The sequence below is a fragment of the Mesoplodon mirus genome (genome assembly GCF_964341445.2).
Source record: "Mesoplodon mirus genome assembly, chromosome: 13".
NCBI classification, from domain to species: Eukaryota; Metazoa; Chordata; class Mammalia; order Artiodactyla; family Ziphiidae; genus Mesoplodon; species Mesoplodon mirus.
In genome coordinates this window covers 43025251-43049442 of record NC_138989.1, presented here as the reverse complement: position 1 = coordinate 43049442, position 24192 = coordinate 43025251, and the positions used below count along the sequence as shown (strand labels likewise).

The window sequence follows — 24192 nt, the reverse complement described above, 5'->3', positions numbered from 1 at the left end:
TGTAAACAATGAAAATTCTTTAAAAGCCATTTGCTGAATTCTTACAATCTTCCAAGCAATAAAATTGACCAAAGAATCAGTGCAATCACATAAGTACCAATACTGGGGAAAGAATCTCCTTGGTTAACTCATAAATTCACTCAATTTCTAATCTGCCACACATCTCCTATTTAGAAAGCCATCTTGGGGTTGTTTCTACCATATGGCACAGAACAGTCTAGAGGGTCAGGGGATCCTGGGTAGAAGAGGCAGAGAGAGCTAACCATAGCAGCAAACTGCTTTCAATTGGCTCTTCTGTTACAAAGCAAATGGAGTGATATGTCAGTTTGCAAAGAAATAAAATGAAAAATTGCTTTCAAAGGCCTCAGAATGGACCCTGCTTTGAGACATTGGAAAAAATTGCTTTCAGTAATTGAAAGCAAGTTTTGCGGTGCATGAACAATCAGCTTCACAGACAATTCTGCCTACACAGCCTGCTGACTTTCATGATATCTGAATTAAGATTGTTCCATATCCACAAACAAGCAAACAAGCCAGGTGGGCTCAAATCTGTGTCTTTTTTTCTACATGCCTCTAAACATAAGTCTAAAAGTTAGTTATGACAAATGTCAGTTACGATCTTCCACACACGATAGCAAATTTCTTCCCTGATGCGGCCATGTTACCAGATCTTAACCAAATGAAAGATGAACCCGATCCAGATTGGATTTTTTTTTTCACCTTATCACAGACAACCACAGCTCTCAACCACAGCACAGGTAGCCAAATTATTTGTTTGAAAATCTATCTTCTCAATTCTAAATAATGAGATTAAATCCTCATTATTCTTCTATCAGTCAGAGCCTAAATTCAAATGAAACAAAAACATACCAAGCTTAATTTCACTTCCCTAAAGATAGGAAGGGTTTGGGGTGATCATCTTGTTTATAACCCACTTCCAAACAAGACCACATCTAAAATATTCCAAAACAGCTAAAATGATACATTCAATTTTTTAATGACCTTCAGAGAAGATCACTGTACTCTATTTCAGGTGTTCATTCTGGAATTGTCAAATCATCAAATCCCTCATACTGAAATTCCATTCATCTTCAGTGTAAGTTGAAGCAATTGGACACAAATTTCTGGAATCTTCATCAAGCCCTGGAATCACCTTGCCCTTCCATTCTCCCCAGCTTGCTAACCTTCTTGTGGTCACAGGACTCCTGCCAAGTTCAGAAATGATGCATTTAGACTTAAGAACAGAAAATGTTATATAGTAAGAACTAAAAAAAAAAAAGTTAGTGATTAGGATGATGACAGTTAGCCCAGGTGGCATGGCAGCCACTGTGGTGCTGCTCTCACCAAACACTGGATTTTGTTTTTAAGCAGTCACTGTGTGAAGCTTGATATAACCCCCTCCATTCCCTTTTCTTGTTCCTTCCCTGGACTGTGATCCTTGCTAAAGAAATTTATAGAACTTTACTGACCTTTCTACAAATTCGTGCTAACTTCTACTGCACTCCTAGCTAACCAAAACCTTATTGTTTATCTCATGGGCCTTCCCTAGCACACTTCCTAAACAAACATCCAAATCTTTGCTATCTTCAATCTTTTCCACCTGAAGTCTCTTCTCCCACATGATTGATTTTCCTACTATTGATTGATTTTCCTACTATTGATCTTCAGGAATTGATTTTCCTGCTATTTTATGTACACCAGCGCCTTGCAAAACACCTGAAAGATAGAGGTTATTCAATATATATGTATCTGATTGAAACCAAAAACAGTAGTTAGTGTAGTTTCTTCACAAACTTCTACTTCCTTTTTTCTAAAGAATTAGGGAAAATCTTAGCCAAATGCAGGTAAGGGACAATTTTCTGTGTTCATCCCATTCAGGCCCCTTTCTGTCATCCTGTTTCCATGACTGTTGCTGTTGTTCTGTGTCCTACATTACCCTGTTCCAACTGGATCTGTATCAAAATGGTCACAGTGGTGACTTCTATGACTCTTGTCTTGGTGCTAATTGCACATAACGCTCCATGTCTTGGTCTTAAGTTGACAGGTTCCCAACTTGATGGTGGAATTTGCAGTACACATTCCCTTTGAACCGATGCTCCTGTTTCCTGGGGATCGCTTCTCTCTCCTTGGCTCAGTTCTCTGACTCGGGGGTAATCAAGTCCACTCCTGATAGTGGCATGACTGGGTCCCCCTTATTCTTCCCAGTCACAGTGCCACACTACCCCATGGGGAGCGTCACATGCACAAGTATGGACACCCCAGTCCAAGCTCCATACTCACGCACCTGTAACAGCTGTTCGTTGGCCACAGCTGGGACCAAGGCTGTGCACATCAGCTGTGGGATCAGGGGGGCGGGGGAGGGATGCCAAAGAAGAGGCCTGTCCAGGCCCCGAGAAGAGAGGATTCCAGAGTCCCAGTCATGGGGCGTGTGGTCTACAGGGGCTCTAAGTACCGGAGGAGGACGATGCACTCAGTTGAGGCAGAGCCTTCTAAAGCAGGGGTCCAGGGCAGGGCCCCCCTGCCAGGGTCTGAGGACGGCACTGCTGCCACTTCAGTCGTTCTCTGATCTGCATAACACTTTCCGAAGGACAGTAGAGCCCGAGCTTTTCACTTGAAAAACACCATCCTTTATCGCGAAGTAATTAATTCTGTAATGATTTCTGTGCTGCTCTATCAAGCATTCCTTAATCTCTGTGGCCTGAAGGGCCAACCATTTTTTACCACCATCAATTGAGATGCACACAAATCTTCATTTTCCTCCTCTTTTTCATTTCATCTTGACAGAAGGCATTTCCTCCTTAAGTCCTCTCTTCCTTGCCTCCTTTCTCAAAAAGAGGGTCATTCCTCACAATGGAAACAGCATATACACACTGATGGCGTGCAAGGTGGCTTGAGGTGGTACATGGAATAGACTTTTCTGAAAATTATATACTGAATTTAATATGCATTATAAAAATCGAACCAGCGTATCAGACCGATGGTATTGTTGCATAGATTGACGCTGAGTAAAAATCTGAGTTGACTTTACATACAGTTGACCCTTGAACAACTCGGGGATTAGGGGTGACCACCCTCCGAGTAGTCGAAAATCAATGGACATATAACTTATAGTTGACCCTCAGGATCCACGGTTCTGCATCTGTGGATTCAAGCAACCTCGGATCATGTAGTGTTATAGTATTTACTATTGAAAAAAGTCCGTGTATGGGGAGCTGTGCAGTTCAAGCCCACATTGTTCAAGGGTCAACTATATACATGTATATTTATATATTTATATTTATAAAATTGTAGAGTTGACTTAGATATGGAAAAAATGGTGATGGTGGAACAGAAATGATAGAAGTTCGAAAAACTGATAACAACAAACCTGGAGAATGATGTCATGGGAAAGGGAAGGGGGTGTTTCTAGAAAGGGGTATATTGTGGTGCTCATGACCTGTGGCTTTGGGGTCATGGAGACCTGAGTTTGAGACTCTGCACTTCTACTTGTGAGCTGTATGACCTTGGGCATTTTTCTTATTTTTTTTTAAATTGTGAGATGGAATAATAATCGGAGCTTCATCATCGGGATGCCACACAGATTAAATGAGCTGTCTCATGCCAAGCACTTAGCACAAAACCTGGCACATATGATGATGGACGAGTGGTCAGCAGGGTCAGGTGCTGCAGAGGAAGGTAAGGGCTGGGGCATTTCCTCTAGAATCACACAACAGAGAAGGCCCGAGTACATGAAGAGAGCATTTACAGGAAGTGATAGGGACAGAAACTAGGCTATAACCGGTACCAAAGGATAAAACATGAGAAAAGAGACAATAAATGGAGATTTTTTTTTTTTTTTTTTTTTGCGGTACCCGGGCCTCTCACTGTTGTGGCCTCTCCCGTTGCGGAGCACAGACTCCGGACGCGCAGGCTCAGCGGCCATGGCTCACGGGCCCAGCTGCTCCGCGGCATGTGGGATCTTCCTGGACCAGGGCACGAACCCGTGTCCCCTGCATCGGCAGGCGGACTCTCAACCACTGCGCCACCAGGGAAGCCCCTAGTTGTTTTTTGTTGTTGTTGTTACTTGCCTTTTTTACTGTATGACATTTGTATTGTCAGCACAAAAGCCATGGTGGGTAAAATTGCTGACACCTTGGCAGGAATCAAGGCATCAAGACCGTCTTAGCAGGGGTGTCCTCACCATCACATGCAGTACAGTGTCAGTTCCACTTAAGAATGTCTTTGATGTAGCAAAAAATTACTAATTTTATTAAATCTTGACACTGAGTGGAGGTCTTTGTAATGTTCTCTGTGACAAAATGAGCAGTATACATAAAGTACTTCTGCTACAGATGGAGTGTGATGGCTATCTTCAGGACTGATGGATTCGTGAGCTGAACCAGCCCCTTTGTTCATGGAATACCATTCTTCCTTTAAAGAATGGCTGACAAACTACGGCTATTCAAATTGAATGATTGGCTGACATTTTCTTGGAAATGAGCAAATGAGCCCATCATTTCCAGAAAAACTGACAATATTTGTTGCCAATAATAATATTTGAGCTTTCAAAAAAATTATCATTTTGGAAAATTTGTGTCTGCCACAGTGAGGTTGACAGCTCTCAAAACTTTAATACTTTTCTGATGTGATTGGTGGTGACACTGATGAATATGATATATTTGATATTATAAAATAAAATATGCCAACATTTGGAAGATCCACATAAGTCAATGAATGAACAGATTGCAAATGACCACACATAATGTTCAAAATGATGCCTTATTAGAAGACTAGTTCAAAGTAAAAAATAGATGAATAGATTTTAAAGTAACAAGGTATGAAAATTCATTAATATGCCTTCAGCATCTACATTGACACTAACCTTTAAAAAAACAACCGCTTATTGAGTTTTGGTGTACTATCAAAGAAAAATATCCACAATTATCTGAAAAAGTTATTAAAATAGACCTCTCTTTTCCAGCTCCATATATGTGTGCGGCAGGATTCTCTTCCCATACTTCAACCAGACAATCATTTCACAACAGATCGTACGGAGAAGCAGAAAGGGAAATCAGCTGTCTTCTATTAAACCAGACATCAAAGAGAATTGCAAAAACATAAAACAATGCTACTCTTCTCACTAATCTTTTTGCTTTGAAGAATATAAATATATTTCTTTTTCTTTGAAAATTTGATTTAGTTGACATATGCTGGGTTTATTATTGTTATCTTTAAGTAAATTAAAACAATTTTTAAATATTCTGTTTCAGTTCCTCATACAGTAAGGGTCAATACCCACAGTTCACATAAACAAAATGTTCACTGGGGGGTTCAGTAATTTTTCAACTGTAAAGTCTGATCGACAAGATGGGATTAGAGAATGGTACTAGGAGGCAGAAATGGGTGGGATGCAGAACAGGACTGAAGGAATCCCTCCAAGACCCTGGAGGGATACTTCTCCCACAGGAAACAGGTAAGGAGGAGAGGATTAGCAGATGCAAGGCATTTTTAGGTTTGGTCAAGGGAATTCAAAGAACTTCCCACCTGAAGGCTTGTTTTCACTGTGATGCAAGGGTTGAGGTCATACCTGGAAAGAGAGGGGAAAGAGCAGGAAGGGGAGGAGTTCGAGGGACCCATGGAAGAGCCCTGGGGCACCAGAGAACACTGGCCAGAGCATGAGGAGGGAAGACTGAGCAGCACAGGGCCCCAGGGTGGGTTTGCACTGCGGAACCAGGGAAAGCCCTGTGCTCAATACCCTGCCAAAGCCACTCCACAAGGGCAGTCACATACTACCAGCCAGCTGGATTTATGGTAGTTAGTTAATTTCTTATCAATTGAATATTACAACCATACAGAAATAGAACAGAATCTCAAAACGTTGTAAGCCCACCACCACCATTTTAACAGTTATAATGTTTTGCCATAGGAAACGTAGACTGACTGTTTAAGCTAACTTATTTCTAGATACCTCAAAATGTCCTAAAATATTTGATTAGTTGCTTAGTTCACTCTTGACATTCTGATTTTATAAACACACAGTTTTTAAATTCTGCTTCCAATGTTGATTTTGAAATGTAACTCTAGAAGATTGGACAGTTGACAATCTTGCTGTCTTATTTTAGCTTTATACAGACAACAGCAATTTTACTGGGGAAAAATTGTTAAATGGGTTCATTTTTCACTTTCTCTTTTAAAAGGTATTATATGGCCTGTTGACTCAGTGTGTTACATAGTGAGGCTCTGATGCAACTAAAAAAATCAAAGCTCAGCTTTCTTGGAGAAGTGAACAAATTCCAAGGGTTAAAGTGAAATCTTCAGGACCCAAATTATAGGACTGGATCATGTCCTCAACTATGTAATTTTTTATGATATTCAGTGATTATATTTATTAGAACATTTAATGCAAAATTAAAAAACAGGACCATAATGACAAAAGAAATTAATAAAAAGTATAAATGATACACAAGACTATTACTACTATAAATTAGAAAACCACAAGTATATTTGAAACACCTATGAGTGTTCTAAGAGCATTATTCAATACAACACATGCCAATTACACAGATGTGAAGATCACTTATTTTACAAGTAGAAGATCACTTCATGCATAATCTGGTGTAAATCATTTGGTCTCTGGTGCTCTAGGCACCAAGAGTCTTATTTTATTAGCAACTATTGAGCACCTGCCAAGATTCTGTACCATGGATGCTACAGGAGTACAAGTAACTATGACATGGTCTCAGTCCTGAAAAAGCAAGTATTGTAAGATAACCATTGGCTGACAACCAGCCACAGAAGCTCAGAGCCTTTGACTGTGTAATTGTGACAGGTAACTAAGCTTTAGAACTTCAGTCTCACCAACTATGGAGACACTTGTTCTCCTTTCACCAAAATTAAAGGTTCAGAGGATTACACAACACTCTGGGGCATTTGAGGAGCTATATACCCATGTTGGGCTGCAGGCAGGCCTAGTGATGTCAGCTGAGGTCAAGGTATTGAGAACATCACAAGTTCTGACACGAACAATCTCTGTCTCTGATGTCCCATGAGCCATATGGTACCACAATTTTTCTACTCAAAATGTTGTGCAGAATGAGAAGGATAGTATGAAGTTTGCATACTTATTCTTTTTTTTTTTTTTTCTGTACGCGGGCCTCTCACTGCTGTGGCCTCTCCCGTTGCGGAGCACAGGCTCCGGACACACAGGCTCCGCGGCCATGGCTCGCGGGCCCAGCCGCTCCGCGGCATGTGGGATCCTCCGGGATCGGGGCACGAACCCGTGTCCCCTGCATCGGCAGGCGGACTCTCAACCACTGCGCCACCAGGGAAGCCCTGCATACTTATTCTGTGAGGTCTTCCATGTGATCCGCTATTGAAGGGTATAATAACGTTGGTATTACCAGGACATTATAGAGCTCTTCCATTCACTCAACCAGCTCTCATTTTTTAAATGGAATTATTAGCAGTAATAATAACAATGAAGAATTGTATTGCTCTTGAAAGTTTATAAAGTGATTTTTGTATGTCCCCTTGGGTGATTATAAAGACTTGTACACAGAAAAGTATCACAACAAAACTATGAACTATACATTGAGTATGTCTATAAAACTGTTTAGACCTTGTTACAATGCTCTGTTGTACTAATCCCTCTCAGATAGCAGTGGGAATCATAGTTCATTATGTCAGTGTGTTCCTGGTTCACTAAACTCCTCTTTTAAAAGTCCCTCCAATTAGAAATGAAAATGTTATTTAAAAAAATATTGGGCTGGCCAAAAAGTGCCTTCGGTTTTTAAGTAAAAATAAAAGACACATTTTTCATTTTCACTAAGAACCTTATGGAACAATGTATTCACCCTTTTGTTCCACTACCTTCTGCCATTTATCAGGCAGCTTTGTAATTCCATCTTTCCAAAACTTTTTATCTTTTTGAGCAAAGAACTGTTCCAAGTGCCTTTTACAGTCTTCCAGGGAATGAGAGACAGATGATTCTGGACGAATAGGATTTCTGGGTGGCATTGAGGAGTAAGTTTACTTTGGAAATTATAAATTCATAAAATTATCCATCCTCAATGGTTTTATTTTTTCCAGCAGTACTCAGTGGCCTGAGTGGACATGTGAGAGCCATAAATGTCTTATCATCCCCAAAGAGCTAATGGGGAGATGACATAAAGGCAGTTTTGGTTTTTTTTTTGCGGTACGCAGGCGTCTCACTGTTGTGGCCTCTCCCGTTGCGGAAGCACAGTCTCCGGACGCACAGGCTCAGCAGCCATGGCTCATGGGCCCAGCCGCTCTGCGGCATGTGGGATCCTCCCAGACCGGGGCATGAACCCGCGTCCCCTGCATCGGCAGGCGGACTCTCAACCACTGCGCCACCAGGGAAGCCCAGTTTCTTAATTTTTAAATAAAATTTGCTGAGACATTTTGGATTAATCCATAAGACAGAGTTTTTTTTAAAATGTTACTTCTGACTTAAACTCTGAAATATGGTCTTGGAATTATCTATGTCCATATGACGTTTATAAATTTTTATCATTAATGTTAATATTTTGCAATTATCTATATCTTTATTTCAAATGACTTTTTCAAGGTTTGGCATAGATAAATTTCTTGACGTATAACTGAATGCCTTTTTATCACAAGCATCAACATCATCATTATTTACATTTATCAATTATGTTGGTAAAGCACTTCTGCTAGTATCACCCTATTTGAGCCTCATTCACTTATTTATTTATTCCACAATGTTTTTCAGTCTTCAGAATGTGTCTTGGATCTATACTAGGTGCTGGGGATACAGCAATTAATTACTAAGTCTAATTAATTACTATGATTATTGAGAGTGTTCTCTGCTCTCATTTCCATTACAGACTAGTGATGCAGTTACACAAGTAAACAGATGATTCCAGTATGCTGGGGACAATCCTATGATGGCATTTGGGGAATTCCCAAGTGGAATTCCCATGCAAGCACACATGAAATGGTTCAAAACCAGAACAAGGTCAGGAGGGCATCTGGCCTTAGCACAACTTTGCAAAAAGACAAGAGAGAGAACATGCTTTGTTTCATTTCACAGATGAAGGACCAGGGTTCAGAAAAATCCAGTGCCCTACAGCCAATAAGAATTATGTGATAGAGCTAAGACTGCCAACTCTTACCCCTTCTCCCTCCACTGCACAATGGGTATCATCACCAAAATCATTACTGTCCCTTTGTCATCATTATCATCATCATCAACACTGTAAGAAATTTAATAGAACATATATAGCCCACAACCTCAGTTCATATCTAAAAAGAGAGAGTAAACTAGCATCCAAACACTGGTGAATGATACAGAAACATAACCTAGTAATAACTGTAGAGTATCACATAGGTTCACAGGCTGCTATGGGTATTTCTTGTGACTAGAGCCCAGCTAGTTTGCGAAGGGCAGGCTTCTGGGAGGGGATAAATGTTGAGGAATGCTCAAAGAAGAATCAGAGAATCGTGTGGCAAAGATAGAAGGGAAAGGGATTGAAGATGGAAGAATCACTTTTGGTGGCTCCCTAGAGGGGCTGACAAGATGTAGCCATGGTGTGGTTCCCTGAAACAGGCACACAGGCCAAGGGTAGCCAGAGATAAGAACATTCAAGTATTGGGCTTCCCTGGTGGCACAGTGGTTGAGAGTCCGCCTGCCGATGCAGAGGACACGGGTTCGTGCCCCTGTCCGGGAAGATCCCACATGCCACAGAGCGGCTGGGCCCATGAGCCATGGCCGCTGAGCCTGCGCATCCGGAGCCTGTGTTCCGCAACGGGAGAGGCCACAACAGTGAGAGGCCCACGTACAGCAAAAAAAAAAAAAAAAAAAAAAAAAAAAGAATATTCAAGTATGGTGAAACCATCAATGAGGCTTGACACTTCTAAGAGGTCCTGTGAATTTCTTCACACATAGATTTCTTCTGATTGTACAAGAAAAGGAAATACAGAGGTTAAAGAGAAGGATGTATGATCATTTAGGAAAGAAGCAAGAGAAAGTTTAGTCTGAATTATGAGAAAGGTCATCTGAGAAAATTCTTAAAGAACTAGAACGTTGAGAGTCTATCACATTTTCTTTATGATCACAGATTATGACCCTTTCTTCTCCTTTCTTAGAAACTGTTCATTTTCTAAGAAAAGGCAGCATTTCTTTTAACTGCCTAGTTTTTCCATCTACTCCTCTTGTCATAGCCCCCTTACACACAGAATTTTAAGTATTTTGCCCTTTCCTTGAAACTGGGACTATTTTTCTTAATCTATTAGAAACATAAAGATTCCAAGCCTTTCTGTATAAGTGATAATAATTGCCAAAATGTTGATTTGGCTTTTAATATCTTCAAATTTAATTTAAATTTTGGAACAATTACTACTACAGACTACACTTTACAGATTACTGACCATTCCAAACATTTCAGTCCAACCCATTAGATCCCAAAGTCCTTTGCTTCCCAGAAAACAGATTTTTGACTGTGGATGTCTGAGCAGCCTTTAAAACGCCCAACCAAACTCTGAACTGTCATAGTAGCTGGGTAGGAGATAAGGGGTAAGAAAAGTATCCAGTCATCCAACCACATTTCTGCTTTTCTGTACAAGCTTCGGATGAAATACAGTCACTCAATACAGTCCTTCTGTTTCTCTTTCCCTCCCTCCCTTTCTCTCTGCCCATTGGCCTAGAGAGGGGAACCCTAAACCTTTTGGAACCCTGCCAGCAGGACCAAAAGAATCTCTTGACTATTTTCCCAGGGAATTCCTGCCTTAAATGTCAGCAGAGTACAACTTGCCAGCCAAAGCAGAATCCGCCTGGACCTGAATCAAGAAAACTGCGCCTGCTATAACCAAACGGGAAAACCTGGCCCCATGGGGCAAGGGGACAGGGGCAGCGATAGAGTGAAAGGGTCCACGTCCATTGCCAAGACCCATGTTTTGTCAGATTCACCTCACTGAGGAAAGGAAGCTAAGTCAAACTTTTTTTGGTTCCTTGCTGTTTTTTGATTGTTATTTTTTATTTTTCTCTTTTGGTGGTGAACCATATCTCCAGCAACCACTCTGAATTACTATAACAGTGATGAGGTAACACCTCTCTGAAAAGGGAACAAATCTCCACTGAAGCCCTTTGTTGTGGTGCTGGTTGTTGCCTGCTGCTGCTCTTGCTGTTTTGTTTATTTGTTTGTTTTTAATGAACATAATGACATATAAGTGCTCTGGGGGAGGATTCATATCACTGAGATTCATGAAAAGCAAGATAAGATTTGTGAGATGCGACTGAGTGTGTCCCTGCCAGCCTGGAGACACTTCCTGTCTGGTCCTGAGGTACTGCTGGCATTTTTAGTGTGTTTGAGTTAGTCTTCGATCTCCAAACACATGAAGGAATACTAAAAGTTCTGAGGGCCAGGATGGGAAAAGGGGTCTACAAATCCCACAGATATGCATCAGCTCCCAAGGATAACAATGTGATATAGTAGATTAAAAATTAGGAGCAAAGTGCATCAATCACTAGTTTTTGCCGAGTACTCGTAATTTTCATTTACCCTTCTTTCATTTTTCTCATATGTTACTGACCTACAACTTCACAAAGCTATTCAACTAAAAACTCACAAGCTTGCCTGACACACAAGATTGATTTTAAATCAATGTGCCATGTCACTATCCTTTTCCTAAAGATCAGAGCACTATATAGTAAGAAAGTCAAGAAGATTTCATCAATAAATTGTTATTCCATCTTTAAGTGAATTTAGGCCCTTGCAAGGTTACCAATGGGAAAAAAAATTTAGATCCCGAATCTCATTTGGCTCTAGGCCTAGGCCAGTTCAAAAACAGGTCAACTCGGGCTTCCCTGGTGGCGCAGTGGTTGAGAGTCTGTCTGCTGATGCAGGGCACACGGGTTCGTGCCCCGGTCTGGGAAGATCCCACATGCCGCGGAGCGGCTGGGCCCATGAGCCATGGCCGCTGAGCCTGCGCATCCGGAGCCTGTGCTCCGCAACAGGAGAGGCCACAGCAGTGAGAGGCCCATGTACCGCAAAAAAAAAAAAAAAAAAAAACCCAAAAATAAACGAAACAAAAAAGCAGGTCAACTTAGAAGCTATTACTTATATTCGCCAGGGCTCCCTGCCTCATACTTTTTCTACCATCACAAGTGCATTATAGCTGATATCTTCCATTATCATATGCTGCATGCATTGCCACAGACAATCCTATTGGAATTTTCTGTCCCTAGTTTAAAGAAAAGCCAAGGAAGTAGGTGGTTATTGCACAAGACTGAACGTGTCGCTGGAAGACCAATAAGACCATCTCAAATATAAAAAGGATAATAAGGAAGACCTAATAAGAAAAACTACTGCCAGTAGGTGAAGGGTTAATCCCTGGTCAGTTTTGAACCTCTCTGCTGAGAGTACTAATAAGTTTGAGTTTGTGCCAGTTAGGGTGGCCCTTCCCTGGATGGGAACAGCCATCCCTTAGGAACTGGACTGTCAACACATTCTACCACATTCTGGCAGTGATCAGCCAGCCAGAAGAAAGGGAAAGGGCCTGAGAAACTGTGGTAACCAAGTTCTGCTGGCACTTTGCAAAATGGTGCCGGGAACTGCCAAGGCCATGGAGTGAATGCTAATGAGCTGAGCTCAACTTACAAAGAGTGGACCTGAAAAATGTCCCCCCAGTGACCAGCAGCTGTAGGGATTGCCACTTTTGGTAGGTTCCTGTGGATAGGACCACGGGCCTCATTCTTGAGGACAAACCTAAGCCTTGCAACATTGTTCCTTGGGTTCAAAGACCTCACAAACACTTCTGACTCAATGTCAAAGTTTTCAAAATAAAAAAAATTGTTTTGCACCTTTACAAAAAATCTCATTCTAAAATCTGAATGGTAAATAGCTTTAAGAATCAACATGAAATATTTTGAAATATTTTAAGTGTTCTTTGTGAAGTCCCATAAATTCCTCCCTTCCCCTCTCATCAGAGTTTGTTCTGACTTTCAGGGAGCATATTTTTAAAAGCCTGAAACCCCTGATGGACAGCCATCAGTGTGCAGCCGCATTCTTAAGGATGTAAATTCAATCTTTGTTATCTGAGAATGCTTGAAACGGGATTAAAGAGCTCTTCTGCAATTCACACTCAAAATTGTAATTCCTCTTTCTCATGAGCGCTTTTTAACCATTCCCAATTCTCAAGTACCCAAAGGAGACAAGAAAACAAAAAATTGTAACTATGATGTGAAAATATAACTATTTTCTTCTTCTCTCTCCTGTATTTCTTTCTTGCCACACCTCATTCTGAATAAAACTCTTATGTGAAATGCGATGGTAGGCGGAGAGGCAGGGCAGGGAGAGGGAGGGTCCCATAGGTAGATGTGAGTTATTATCACAGGTCTAGTTGTTGGATTGAGTGGTGGTTCATGGATGTTCATTATATACCTTAAAAGTAATCAATTAATGAATGAATTAATCCCTGGTGGGGCAGTGGATGAGACTCCGTGGCGCTCCCAATGCAGGGGGCCCGGGGTCCAATCCCTGGTCAAGGAACTAGATCCCACATGCATACCGCAACTAAGAGTTCGCATGCCACAACTAAGGAGGCTGCTAGCCGCAACTAAGGCACACACGTGCCACAACTAAGGAGCCTGCCTGCCGCAACTAAGACCTGGTGCAACCAAATAATTTTTTTTAAGTAATTAATTACCTATTATAAAATAAAACAGGGCCATACATATACTAGTGATGACAGAATGTCATACACCAAGGATTAGGATTATTCCCATTCTAGGTACCTGAGGTCCATTTAAAGAAAAAAAATTAATGAGATGGTGACACAGGCACTAATTCTTAGACCTTCCAGAGTTCACCAAACTCCTCAGTCGAGGATGCCTTCATGGGCACACACGTATGCACTTAGAAGGGTCCCACACTTTGTTTCACGTCCTGCTGTTGTGAGCTTGAAATTCTTATATTTCTTCAACAAGGAGTCTTGCATTCATTTGGCACTGGATCCCACAAAAGATGTAGTCAGTCTTGTCCCTAGGTTTCTAGATATTAAATTTACCTAGAGTTCCCAATAATTTTGTGCCCCCCCAACCTCTATATATTTAAAGTTTGCCACTTCTCACCCAACAATTGTTAACATAACAGTCAGGTGAGACTCTACAGCAGCCTTATTTCCTGTTATCCAAATCAGTGCTGCACAGGCTACAAGAGACCTGCAGTTACCTGCTGTGCTTAAAAAGCTGCTTCTCAGAACAAAAACTTCACATAGAACCCACTGGATATTTTGCCACTCAAAAACAAATGCACCTCAGCCGAAATCTCAATTCATCTCAACTGCTGGATAATGCAAATCCGTTCTGTAATAGTTGCCCAATTTCAACTATACATGTAACCAAAAAAAAAAAAAAAAAAAGACAAATTGTCAGCAATTCTCTGTGGTGGAAGGAACTCAAATAAAGATTTAGGGAAATCCTCATTTTCAAGGGTCACCAGCTAAAGAAACATTAATGTGAGCCAGCATTTCGTGTTCCTGAAATGCCCTGTGTCTATAGCGATCAGGTAGAAAAAGTCATTTCAAGTTCAAATATAACTTAGCGATTGCCACATGGTGCAGAATCTTTCCACCCCTAAGACTCCACAAACCCAATCAGACAAGTGGCCGTAATCTGACTCCCAGTGCGCTGGGAGCCCAGACGCAGGCAATGAGCGCTGCCCTCTAGCCAAAGGAGGCATGAGTGACAGACCCGCAGCCTGGCAGTGGGGGTAAGTCCTTCTTTGCCTTAAGGGAACAATGCTCTGACGAAAGATGAGACTCGGACTCTTTCATTACAGATACGTGTGCCTTCTCAGGCAGAATCTAGAAGGAAACTCTCGGGCAGGTGGGTGGTTCTTTCAGGGCTGGGTACCGGGCATATTCATAAGAGAGGAGAGGCAGAGAGAGGGCAGAAGAAAAGGGATGCTTTGGAGCAAAATCCTCCAGATACTGGAGACCTGTGAAAGCACAAGAAAATGACCCTATGGAGGTAAATCTATCTGTAGTATTTTTCATCAGAAAAATTACTCACCCATGGCCTCAGCTGTCCAGAAGGGGCTCAGGCTGGGTGTTCAGCTAGAAAGTAATGTGTCCGGCTCTGTACAACCCGGTCACATCAACAAACCCCCTTTGTTCTGGGGCGAAAGAAGCAAAACAAATGGCGATGATGCATTTCCAGGGAGTGTGAACAGGGAAGGGAACATTGACGATAGATAATTAAGAGGGGCTGTGAGAGAGCTGGGGTGAGCGCTTGTCAAGCCAGAGGTATGTATGTGCTGCCAGGGGACTTTGGGGTTCACAGGCGACGGAGCTTGGTCACTCTGCCCTGGAAAGAGATCAGCATTTTGCACGTTTTCAAAGAAAGCTAAAGGCATGCTTAAGGAGTCTATCTGTTTGGGGGTTTGGGGGGTTGGGTTTTTATTTCTCTGGCTGATAAAAGCTTGAAGTTGAAAGAGCAACTGAGCTTCTCAGATTAGGTCTCTGGAGAGGGAGGCAAATGCAGAGAATGATCAGGGAAGGTGAGGGACAGGGTGAAGCAGGAAGGCGTCTTGTACACAGGGTCTGCCTCTCCCAGATCCCTGTGCTGAGAATGGGACCTGCCGCATCCTGCCCACCTGGCTGCCTTAGCTTCCTGCCTTGTCCTCTTCCTTTTTCCCACTAAATCCGGCCACAGAGGACCATCGCCTGACATAGCACCTTGCCCTTTGCCATCTCGGCTACAGCCGTGGGCCACTGGTGAGTTCAGAAGCCAGCCTCCTTGTAACTTCTTTTTCAATTTGTGAGTTTCTCCCCCTTTGGGATACTTGTCATTTCTCCCCCAGGGCACCCTGGCTGCCCTGCTCCAAGTGCTGTTTTTGTCTCTTTATTTTCTCTTCCTCTAGGGAGTGTGATGTCATTGTCCTCCCAGCTGGGGTTTTTCGTAATTACATGATTCACTTAGAGGAGTTCACTGGGGCAAGGGACCGCTGGGGACAGGGCTGGCTGGTCTCCTTCTGGAGCCACCTAGGCTTGGGCGGAAAATGGGTTTTTCTTTCCAACTCTGAAGCAAATCCCCACGTCAGACCAGGGGCTGAGCCGAGATCCTAAAGGTCAGGGCGGCATTCCTCTGGTCCTTGTTGGTACAGCATGTCTCCACTGCCCAACCAGCCGGACCCGGGCTCCTGGGGACTGTAAGTGACTGGGGGCGGGGGGTGGGGGGGGAGTGCGGGGAAGGGGCCGTGCTCCGTAGCCCGTCAGAGGGAAAGCTGCAATAATTCTAATCTGTTAAAACACCTGGCTTTCTCGTCTAACCCTTTTCACAGTCCCCTGGGATGAGAGTCTCCGCTAAATGCTCTCCACGCTTCTCCCCTCCCGCACTATCACAGACGAAGGATAAGGGCAAATGCCTTGAATAATGGGGTAACTGGGGCCATTGCCTCCCAAGGGGAACCCTAACCATTTCTTGCCATTAATATCCTCAAACACCACCCCTTCTCAGCTCTAAAGATCCAAAGACATTAAGAGGAAGAAACGGTCTTCCATCCCAAAGGCTGCCTCGCTGCCCTACCCATCCTCCCCCTCCCCCCAGCCCACAGGTGCGCAAGCTCTCCCCCGCCCCACGCCCCTTCCCCGCCCCAGGAAGAGGTACCAGCAGAATTTAGAGAAGGCCGTCAGGAAGACACTAGAGAAAAACCGCTCTCCGGAGCCTCCTGCTTTGAGACAATGGTCTCCCTGGCCACACTCTCCTTGCCCACCTTCCTGCCGCAGCTCTGACCAAGTCGCTGTCCCCCGCACTTGGTGGGCAGGGTGCCTGGGGCGCCGCTGGTACACACTGGCCTCCAGGATCCCCTTTGGGAGGTTTTATCTGAGAGGTAAACGTCAAGGGGTGGAGAGTCAGGCCCAAGAGAGGATGGTCCCTCCACCCTGCAAAAGTACGCGGAGGCCAGGATGCACTTTCCCGGGTAAGGTGCCTGCGCCTGGTACCCAGCGGGCGGGGCCGCTGCGTCTGTGCACCTGGCGCTGCCTGGAGCCCGCCCCGCCCAGGTGGCCGGTCCCCGCCCTCGGAGAGGCGCTCCGGCTCCCCTGGGGCCTGCGGTTGACACGGCTCCACGCCGCCTCCGGGCCCGGGCGGGCTCCCGGACTCCTCCCGCTGGCCGGGGAGAGCATGGCAGCGTCCCCTTCCCAGTCCCGGGTCCCAGGGCCAGCCCTGCCAGTCACCACGAGTGCCCCTCTCTGCCAAACAAGATTCACCTTCTCCAAAGACAGGCTTCCAGCCTTCCAGCCCTCCTGGCTTCCTAGCAGGACTCGCCTTCATCCAGAGTCTCCAATGGGGGAGAGGAGGGAGAGTCAGCTCTACAAATCCATTTCCAGAATGCCATTTGAACCATAAAGGACAAAACTGGAAAAGACCTCCTTTTTTTATGGCTGTAGGTTCCAAATAGAAATGACATGTAAAAAGTACCTTGAAACGTAGAAACTTGCTCTGAGGGAATTGACTACAAGGTAAATATACTTTATTCTTAATTCTTTAAGGAACTTGATTTAGACATTTTCCTTTCTAGGGACAATTCAGATAATTTTCCAGTGAAACTGGATGATCTTTGGATATTAACTCAAAGGAGATTAGAATAACAATCTCAATAGAATAACATAACAATATTTACTGTTAGAATAACCATAACAGTAATTACTTAATTATCTCCTTAAGAGATAATTAAGTAATTAAGGAGATTTTCCAGAAGCATTCTTTCTCTGTATGCAAATAACTTTTGGCTGGGTGGCCTCCCTACTGTGGGATAAGACTGTGGGCCTGGACGTCCTCACCTAAAGGCATAAACCTTGGATTGGTAGCTTCTGATGCCGATTTGTTTTTCCTTTCAGTAAGTGTGGACCTTTGTGTAGAAGAGAGAGTATCATGGTGGCCTTCAAAGGGGTCTGGACTCAAGCTTTCTGGAAGGCAGTCACCGCGGAATTTCTGGCTATGCTTATTTTTGTCCTGCTCAGCCTGGGATCCACCATCAACTGGGGTGGAGCAGAAAAGCCCTTACCGGTCGACATGGTTCTCATCTCCCTCTGCTTTGGACTCAGCATCGCAACTATGGTCCAGTGCTTTGGCCACATCAGTGGTGGCCACATCAACCCCGCCGTGACAGTGGCCATGGTGTGCACAAGGAAGATTAGCATTGCCAAGTCTGTCTTCTACATTGCAGCCCAGTGCCTGGGTGCCATCATTGGAGCCGGGATTCTCTATCTGGTCACGCCTCCCAGTGTGGTGGGAGGCCTGGGAGTCACAACGGTACCATCTTTAGCTCTTGTTTTCAAACTCGGACTCTAGGCTTCTTATAGACTACTAAGTGACAACTGGTGGCTTAAGAGACCTTCCTAAAACTACTAATTTATTCCCAGGGAATGTCTGATGACTCTTGATAGGGGTGAAAACTGATTCTAGCCACGCTGACTACATCATATGAAATCATTATGTGCTATTGAGTAACTTGAATAGCACTAAGTCTGGGTAGCACAAAAATTGTGTTGGTTTTTTTCCTCTCTCTCTCTATCCCAGTGACTATATTGACTATATATTTAACTTAAGGCATTTTTGTTACAATTATGTGTTGGTTCACTAGCAGAAGGAACAATTTTGTTTCCTGTCATGTGCCTGAGATTTAAAATGATCTGCATCGAGGGTCACACTTAAAAAAATAAATTGGCGTTTGATCCTAGTTTTGTTCTAAGCTGATTAGGAATATCATTTGTTAGCTCAGCACCAGGGTTGATTAAAAAAACCACACACGGTTTAAATTTTAATTGAAATATATATTAATTAATTTAAACCTAATTAATGGATTTAATCGTTGCCTTATAAATTACAAGACTCTCAAGAAACTCTTTTATAAGTTAAGTGCAGCAGTGGCATATTTTGCTTCCTTTGTAGAAAAGGACATTCAGCACAAACTCCCTCTTGGTCATTGTAAGAGTAATTAATTATCTGTGATGGTCCAAAATGAGTAGAAATTTATTTCTTCTTTTTGGAGGGGGCAGGGGTGCAAGCGTCTCAACTAGGGGTGGAACAGAAGACTCAAGCTAATTATCAGTTTTTGCAGGGATAAAATGTGCCTTTCACAATGATATGTTATCATAGAAAATGTTCCCTTGCCTTAATTCAGATGGAGCATTTTTCTCTCTCCAGGTTCATGGAAATCTTAGCGCTGGTCATGGTCTCCTGGTGGAGTTGATAATCACATTTCAGTTGGTGTTTACTATCTTTGCCAGCTGTGATTCCAAACGGACTGATGTCACTGGTTCCATAGCTTTAGCAATTGGATTGTCTGTTGCAATTGGACATTTATTTGCAGTAAGTTTCCAAGCCCATTGAAGTAATTGATCCACGTTGTTTATCCTCACCCTAGAGCTGGATGAAGATGTTATGTTTCACAGCTGTAGTTCTTTAGTATCCAGCTACGTCTGTCCATTTTAGGTGATTTTTTTGCTAACTTTGTGATGAGAACATTGATATGGCTGCTAACATCTGGACAGTCCCTCTAACTGACTTGGCAAGTGGTAGCACATTGCAATGAAGTCTACCTGTTAGTAGCCCTATTTCAGCAATGTCTGAAGTTGTGTTCTTTTTCCCTATAGATCAATTACACTGGTGCCAGCATGAACCCTGCCCGATCCTTTGGACCTGCAGTTATCATGGGAAATTGGGAAAACCACTGGGTAACCACCATGTTCATTGTGCCTGTTTTCCTACAGTTGAGGACAATTACCCAGAGATCTCTTTTTTTCCCATTATTTTGCTCACTAGTTTCTCTTCCTCCCAACTCTGAACCCCTAATTTGTTACATCTTTCATAAAGACTAGGGAGAGACTAGGACAGATCTGCTACAAAACACCTCATATCAGTTCTGGACCTTCAGTGACAGTCTTTTTTTTTTTTTTTTTTTAAAGCACTGCTCTGGGCACTGTATCTGACAGACTTCAGCAAAATATATTGAACATGGAGGTTGCCTATCTGGAACAAGTTAAAATCAGGGTGGTGAAGTGAATATGGTGTTTAAATAATTGAAAGTAAATCCTTCCCAGCAATGACGGAAAATATGCTTGCAAAAAAATAATAAAAAAGAAGAAGAAGAAGAAGAGAAAGAGAAATGCTTAAAAGCATAGCCCATTGCAAAAATATTTACCTTTTTTGTTTACAAAAGCATGAACCCAGTTAATAGTATGGGAGTTGGAAGCATTTGAACTGCAGATGGTGAGAAATAATTAGTGCAAATATTTATGCTATTATCACCATAACCATAGCTGGAAAAAGAAATGACTTTCAGAAAAGACACACTTCCCAGCCTCATGCCTACCCTACTTATTAACGTGGGGACAATGCTTCCAAAGAGCAGTGGTATCCATTGTTAAATACCACAGTCAATTTCTTTTCAATTGTCTCTTACCAAAAAGAAATTTCAATCCGTTAAATGAATAATGTGGCAGTTTTGAAGACCTCTTACACACTAATTTACAATAACCAATAAAAATAGGTGTATGTCAGCCAGCTTCAAATGGAGCTAACTTTTATTTTCATGTATATGTTGTGAATGCTCTTTTACATCTTTTATTTTTAAGTCATGAATGTAAGAATAAGTCACTTATGTTTTTAATTTATGTTCTTATTGTAGTGAGGGGATTTACAATGTTGTGTTAGTTTCAGGTGTACAGCAAAGTGATTCAGTTATACATACTCAGATTCTTTTCCATTGTAGGTGTCGCTTTTGTTTTAATCTCATGCATACAGTGGTTATTGACACAGTCACACGCACTCAACCTTGATGTACGTTGCAAATGAGAAGAAATTGCCCCACTGCTATATGCATTCACTTCTAAGAAAAGTGTACCTATCTATCCCATTAAAGTAATCTATCCCATTAAATAACAGCATGAGAGTCAGTGATCAAAAGCAAGGTTTTGGACCCAGATATGAAAAACTTAGTCAACAATACCACCCATGAGATTGGTTACTTTGCCACTGATATTTCCATGTATGTCTCTAAAGATTTGCCACTTTAATGGGAATACAAATTTGTAACAGGCAGCGTATAGATCTTATGATAAAAGTACAACTTTTAGGTCATCTTATTCAAACGATTTTTGTAAGTAAAATTTAGAAAAATGACAACTTTTAATCCATGAAGACTTTAATATGTGAATGAAAATATATGTTTTTATTAATTACTTGAGTTGTGGTACACTAGTTAAAATTTACGTAGCAAGAAAATCTTTAGCTGTTGATTGAATCCAAGGTTTCCCGTTGTTGCTATTTTATAACAAACTTAATCCTACAGAAAATGAATGTCCATTTTGTAGCAAAGCTTGTGTGAAATTAACAACTAATTTAAAGTATGTCTGTAGATAGATGGATAGACAATAAATAACAAGATATTAATGATGAATTTTGTGTGTAGTGTAATAACATTTTTTAGTCTTCTTTTCTGGATTTTCTATATTTTTAGCAGTAGAACTTCTTTACCTTTATGAATTTTAAAAGTTACTTTAAAGGGCATTATGAGTTTGGGAATAGCAACTTGAAACTGAGATTTGTTTATTTTTGAGAGCATGTGGCTAGACATCTTCTTCGTAGGTGTTTTGGGGGAAGTGTCATAATGATTTAGCAGTCCCTTTTCTCCCTTGCGGGATTTGTAGCTTGTGGAATAGAACATACCAAATGAGATCTTACCAAGGGACAAAGCGCAAAGACATTTAGAGGAGGGCTCTCATTTCTCCTTTGAAAGGGCACAGAGAAGGTAAACTCTGACATGGTTTCTTTCATGTTCAAGATAAGGAACTTGAACATAAGGTTCTTGCAGCCACTTTGTCAACAATTTCCCTGTACAGTATATGTGTTCAGTTTCAGCTTAAAGTTTGAATTTTCTTTAGATTTTGCAATGAGGATGCTAAGTGAGCTTCATTTCCAGAGAGTGTTTTAAGCCAGAAGCATTCATCAGATTTTTTTCAAGTGAGCGAAGTGTAGCATCGTAGAAAGCAGTATAATGATTCAAAAGAGAGGTCTGAAATCAGACAGACCTGAAATCCCAGATCAATCACTTGCTAAGCATGAAGTCTTAAGCAAGCTTCTCACCCTCTCTGCATGTCCATTTTCTTACCCATAAAATGAGATAATAATAATATCTATCTCAAAGGTCATCATTAGAATTAAATGAGTTAATACAAGAAAAGCACTGAGTATAGCCAGCTGAGAAAGTGTGCTCAATAAACAGGGTTTTTGTTGCTCAAGTCTATCTGTTGAATGAATGTCTAATATTCTATGGCCTACATGTGCTCTAAAGCAAGTGTTGAAGTTTATCCAAACTCAAAACTTGTTTCATTCTAGACACATAACTAATATGATAGAAACTTCCAGTTATTGAAATAAAATCCTATGGAATGGCTAATCCTTAACTAACCATCATCCATAAATGCAGTACAGATTTTTCCACCAAGTCATCAGCGTAAGAACCATGAGGATGAAAGCATTCTGCAAGAAGATGAATGGGCAAACCATGAGGTTTTCTCTTAAATCAAATCATCAAACTTGAGAGAAAATCATGTAACATAAGGAAAGTGACTTATAGCCAGCCTAGTCCCATACATCTTTAAATTGTCTAGGAAACGATGGAATGGAGCAAGTTACAATGAAATTGGAACTATGAAATACTTTACAAGTATTATTTCAATTTAATCCTGACAACCCATGAGGTATGTATTATTATTATCCCTGTTTTGCAGATGAGGAAATTAAGGTTTAGGAAGTTATGTAACAGATTCAAGCAGTAACAAGATTGCTAAGTGGTCGAGCTCATATTCCATTTATCATGCTGTACTGAATAATTAAAGCCCCAAGTGATACAATCTGTACTATGGTTGTGATTATGCAAAAGACCAATGTAAGATGGCAATATTAAGAAAAAAAGTACTCTCCAGAAAATGTTTCCTCTATTTCAGCTGAAGAAGTCATACTCCCAAAGAGGACCTATCTTTACTATAAGGATTATCAGAAAATGGAAAGAACATAATTAATGAAATCAGGAAAAGAGAAGAGGAAACAGTCTTTTCTTATTTTCTGTTCAGATGTTATTTAGCAATATATGGATCTCTGATGTAGATTTAATGTATTCTCTTATTTTCTTTCCAATTCTCTCTCTCCTTTTTTTAAATGCATGACTCATTTGCTCTCTCTCTTTTTTAAAAAATAACTACTTATGTCTTTGTTTGTTTGTTTGTTTGTTTTTTTGGCTGTGTTGTATCTTCATTGCTGCGCACGGGCTTTTCTCTGGTTGTGGCAAATGGGGCTACTCTACGTTGCAGTGCGGTGGCTTCTCATGTTGCGGAGCATGGGCTCTAGTCACGCAGGCTTCAGTCGTTGTGGCTCGTGGGCTGAGTAGTTGTGGCTCGTGGGCTCTAGAGCTCAGGCTCAGTAGTTGTGGCACATGGGCTTAGTTGCTCTGTGGCATGTGGGATCTTCCCAGACCAGGGCTCGAACCCATGTCCCCTGCATTGGCAGGTGGACTCTTAACCACTGTGCCACCAGGGAAGCCCCACATTTGCTCTCTTAATTTAAACCAGCTAAATTCTATATCCGTGCCTTGGTCAAAGGAATAGTTTTACTCTACTTACACTCTATAACTCTTCCATCTTTCCCCCAGATATACTGGGTTGGACCAATAATAGGAGCTGTCCTTGCTGGTGGCCTTTATGAGTATGTCTTCTGTCCAGATGTTGAACTCAAACGTCGTTTTAAAGAAGCCTTCAATAAAGCTGCCCAGCAAACAAAAGGGAGCTACATGGAGGTGGAGGACAACAGGAGCCAGGTAGAGACCGACGACTTGATTCTAAAACCTGGAGTGGTGCACGTGATCGACATTGACCGGGGTGAGGAAAAGAAGGGGAAAGACCCATCTGGAGAGGTGCTATCTTCAGTATGACTAGACGATAGCACTGAAAGCAGACAAGAGCCCTTAGAACTGTCCTCAGATTTTCTTCCACCCATTAAGGAAACAGATTTGTTATAAATTAGACATGTGCAGTTTATTGTTTCATGTCATATTACTCAGTCTAGACAGTAAATATTTCATTATTTACCAAGGAGGAATGAAAGAAACCTATCATGAATTTCAAATCTAAAAAAAAAAATCTTTTTGAAGTATCCCCAAAGCCAATGTGTAT

General features: G+C 41.9%; 1 protein-coding gene across 3 annotated transcripts; it reads left to right on the top strand.

Moving 5' to 3' along the window:
- Positions 1-5378: 5378 nt before the first annotated feature.
- AQP4 (aquaporin 4) lies at positions 5379-23951 on the top strand (the record flags this gene model as incomplete). 3 transcript variants are annotated; one of them, XM_082641341.1, is made up of 5 exons in its annotated part: positions 5379-5452; positions 17860-18274; positions 19169-19333; positions 19618-19698; positions 23673-23951. In XM_082641341.1, the coding sequence occupies 5 exons, from the start codon at positions 5379-5381 to the stop codon at positions 23949-23951; spliced, it is 1014 nt and encodes a 337-aa protein (XP_082497467.1). The 3 variants fall into 3 exon arrangements, with proteins under 3 accessions (XP_082497467.1, XP_082497468.1, XP_082497469.1); XM_082641342.1 differs by lacking the exon at positions 5379-5452 and adding an exon at positions 14698-14729; XM_082641343.1 differs by lacking the exons at positions 5379-5452; positions 19618-19698 and adding an exon at positions 14698-14729.
- Between the last annotated feature and the right edge of the window lie 241 nt (positions 23952-24192).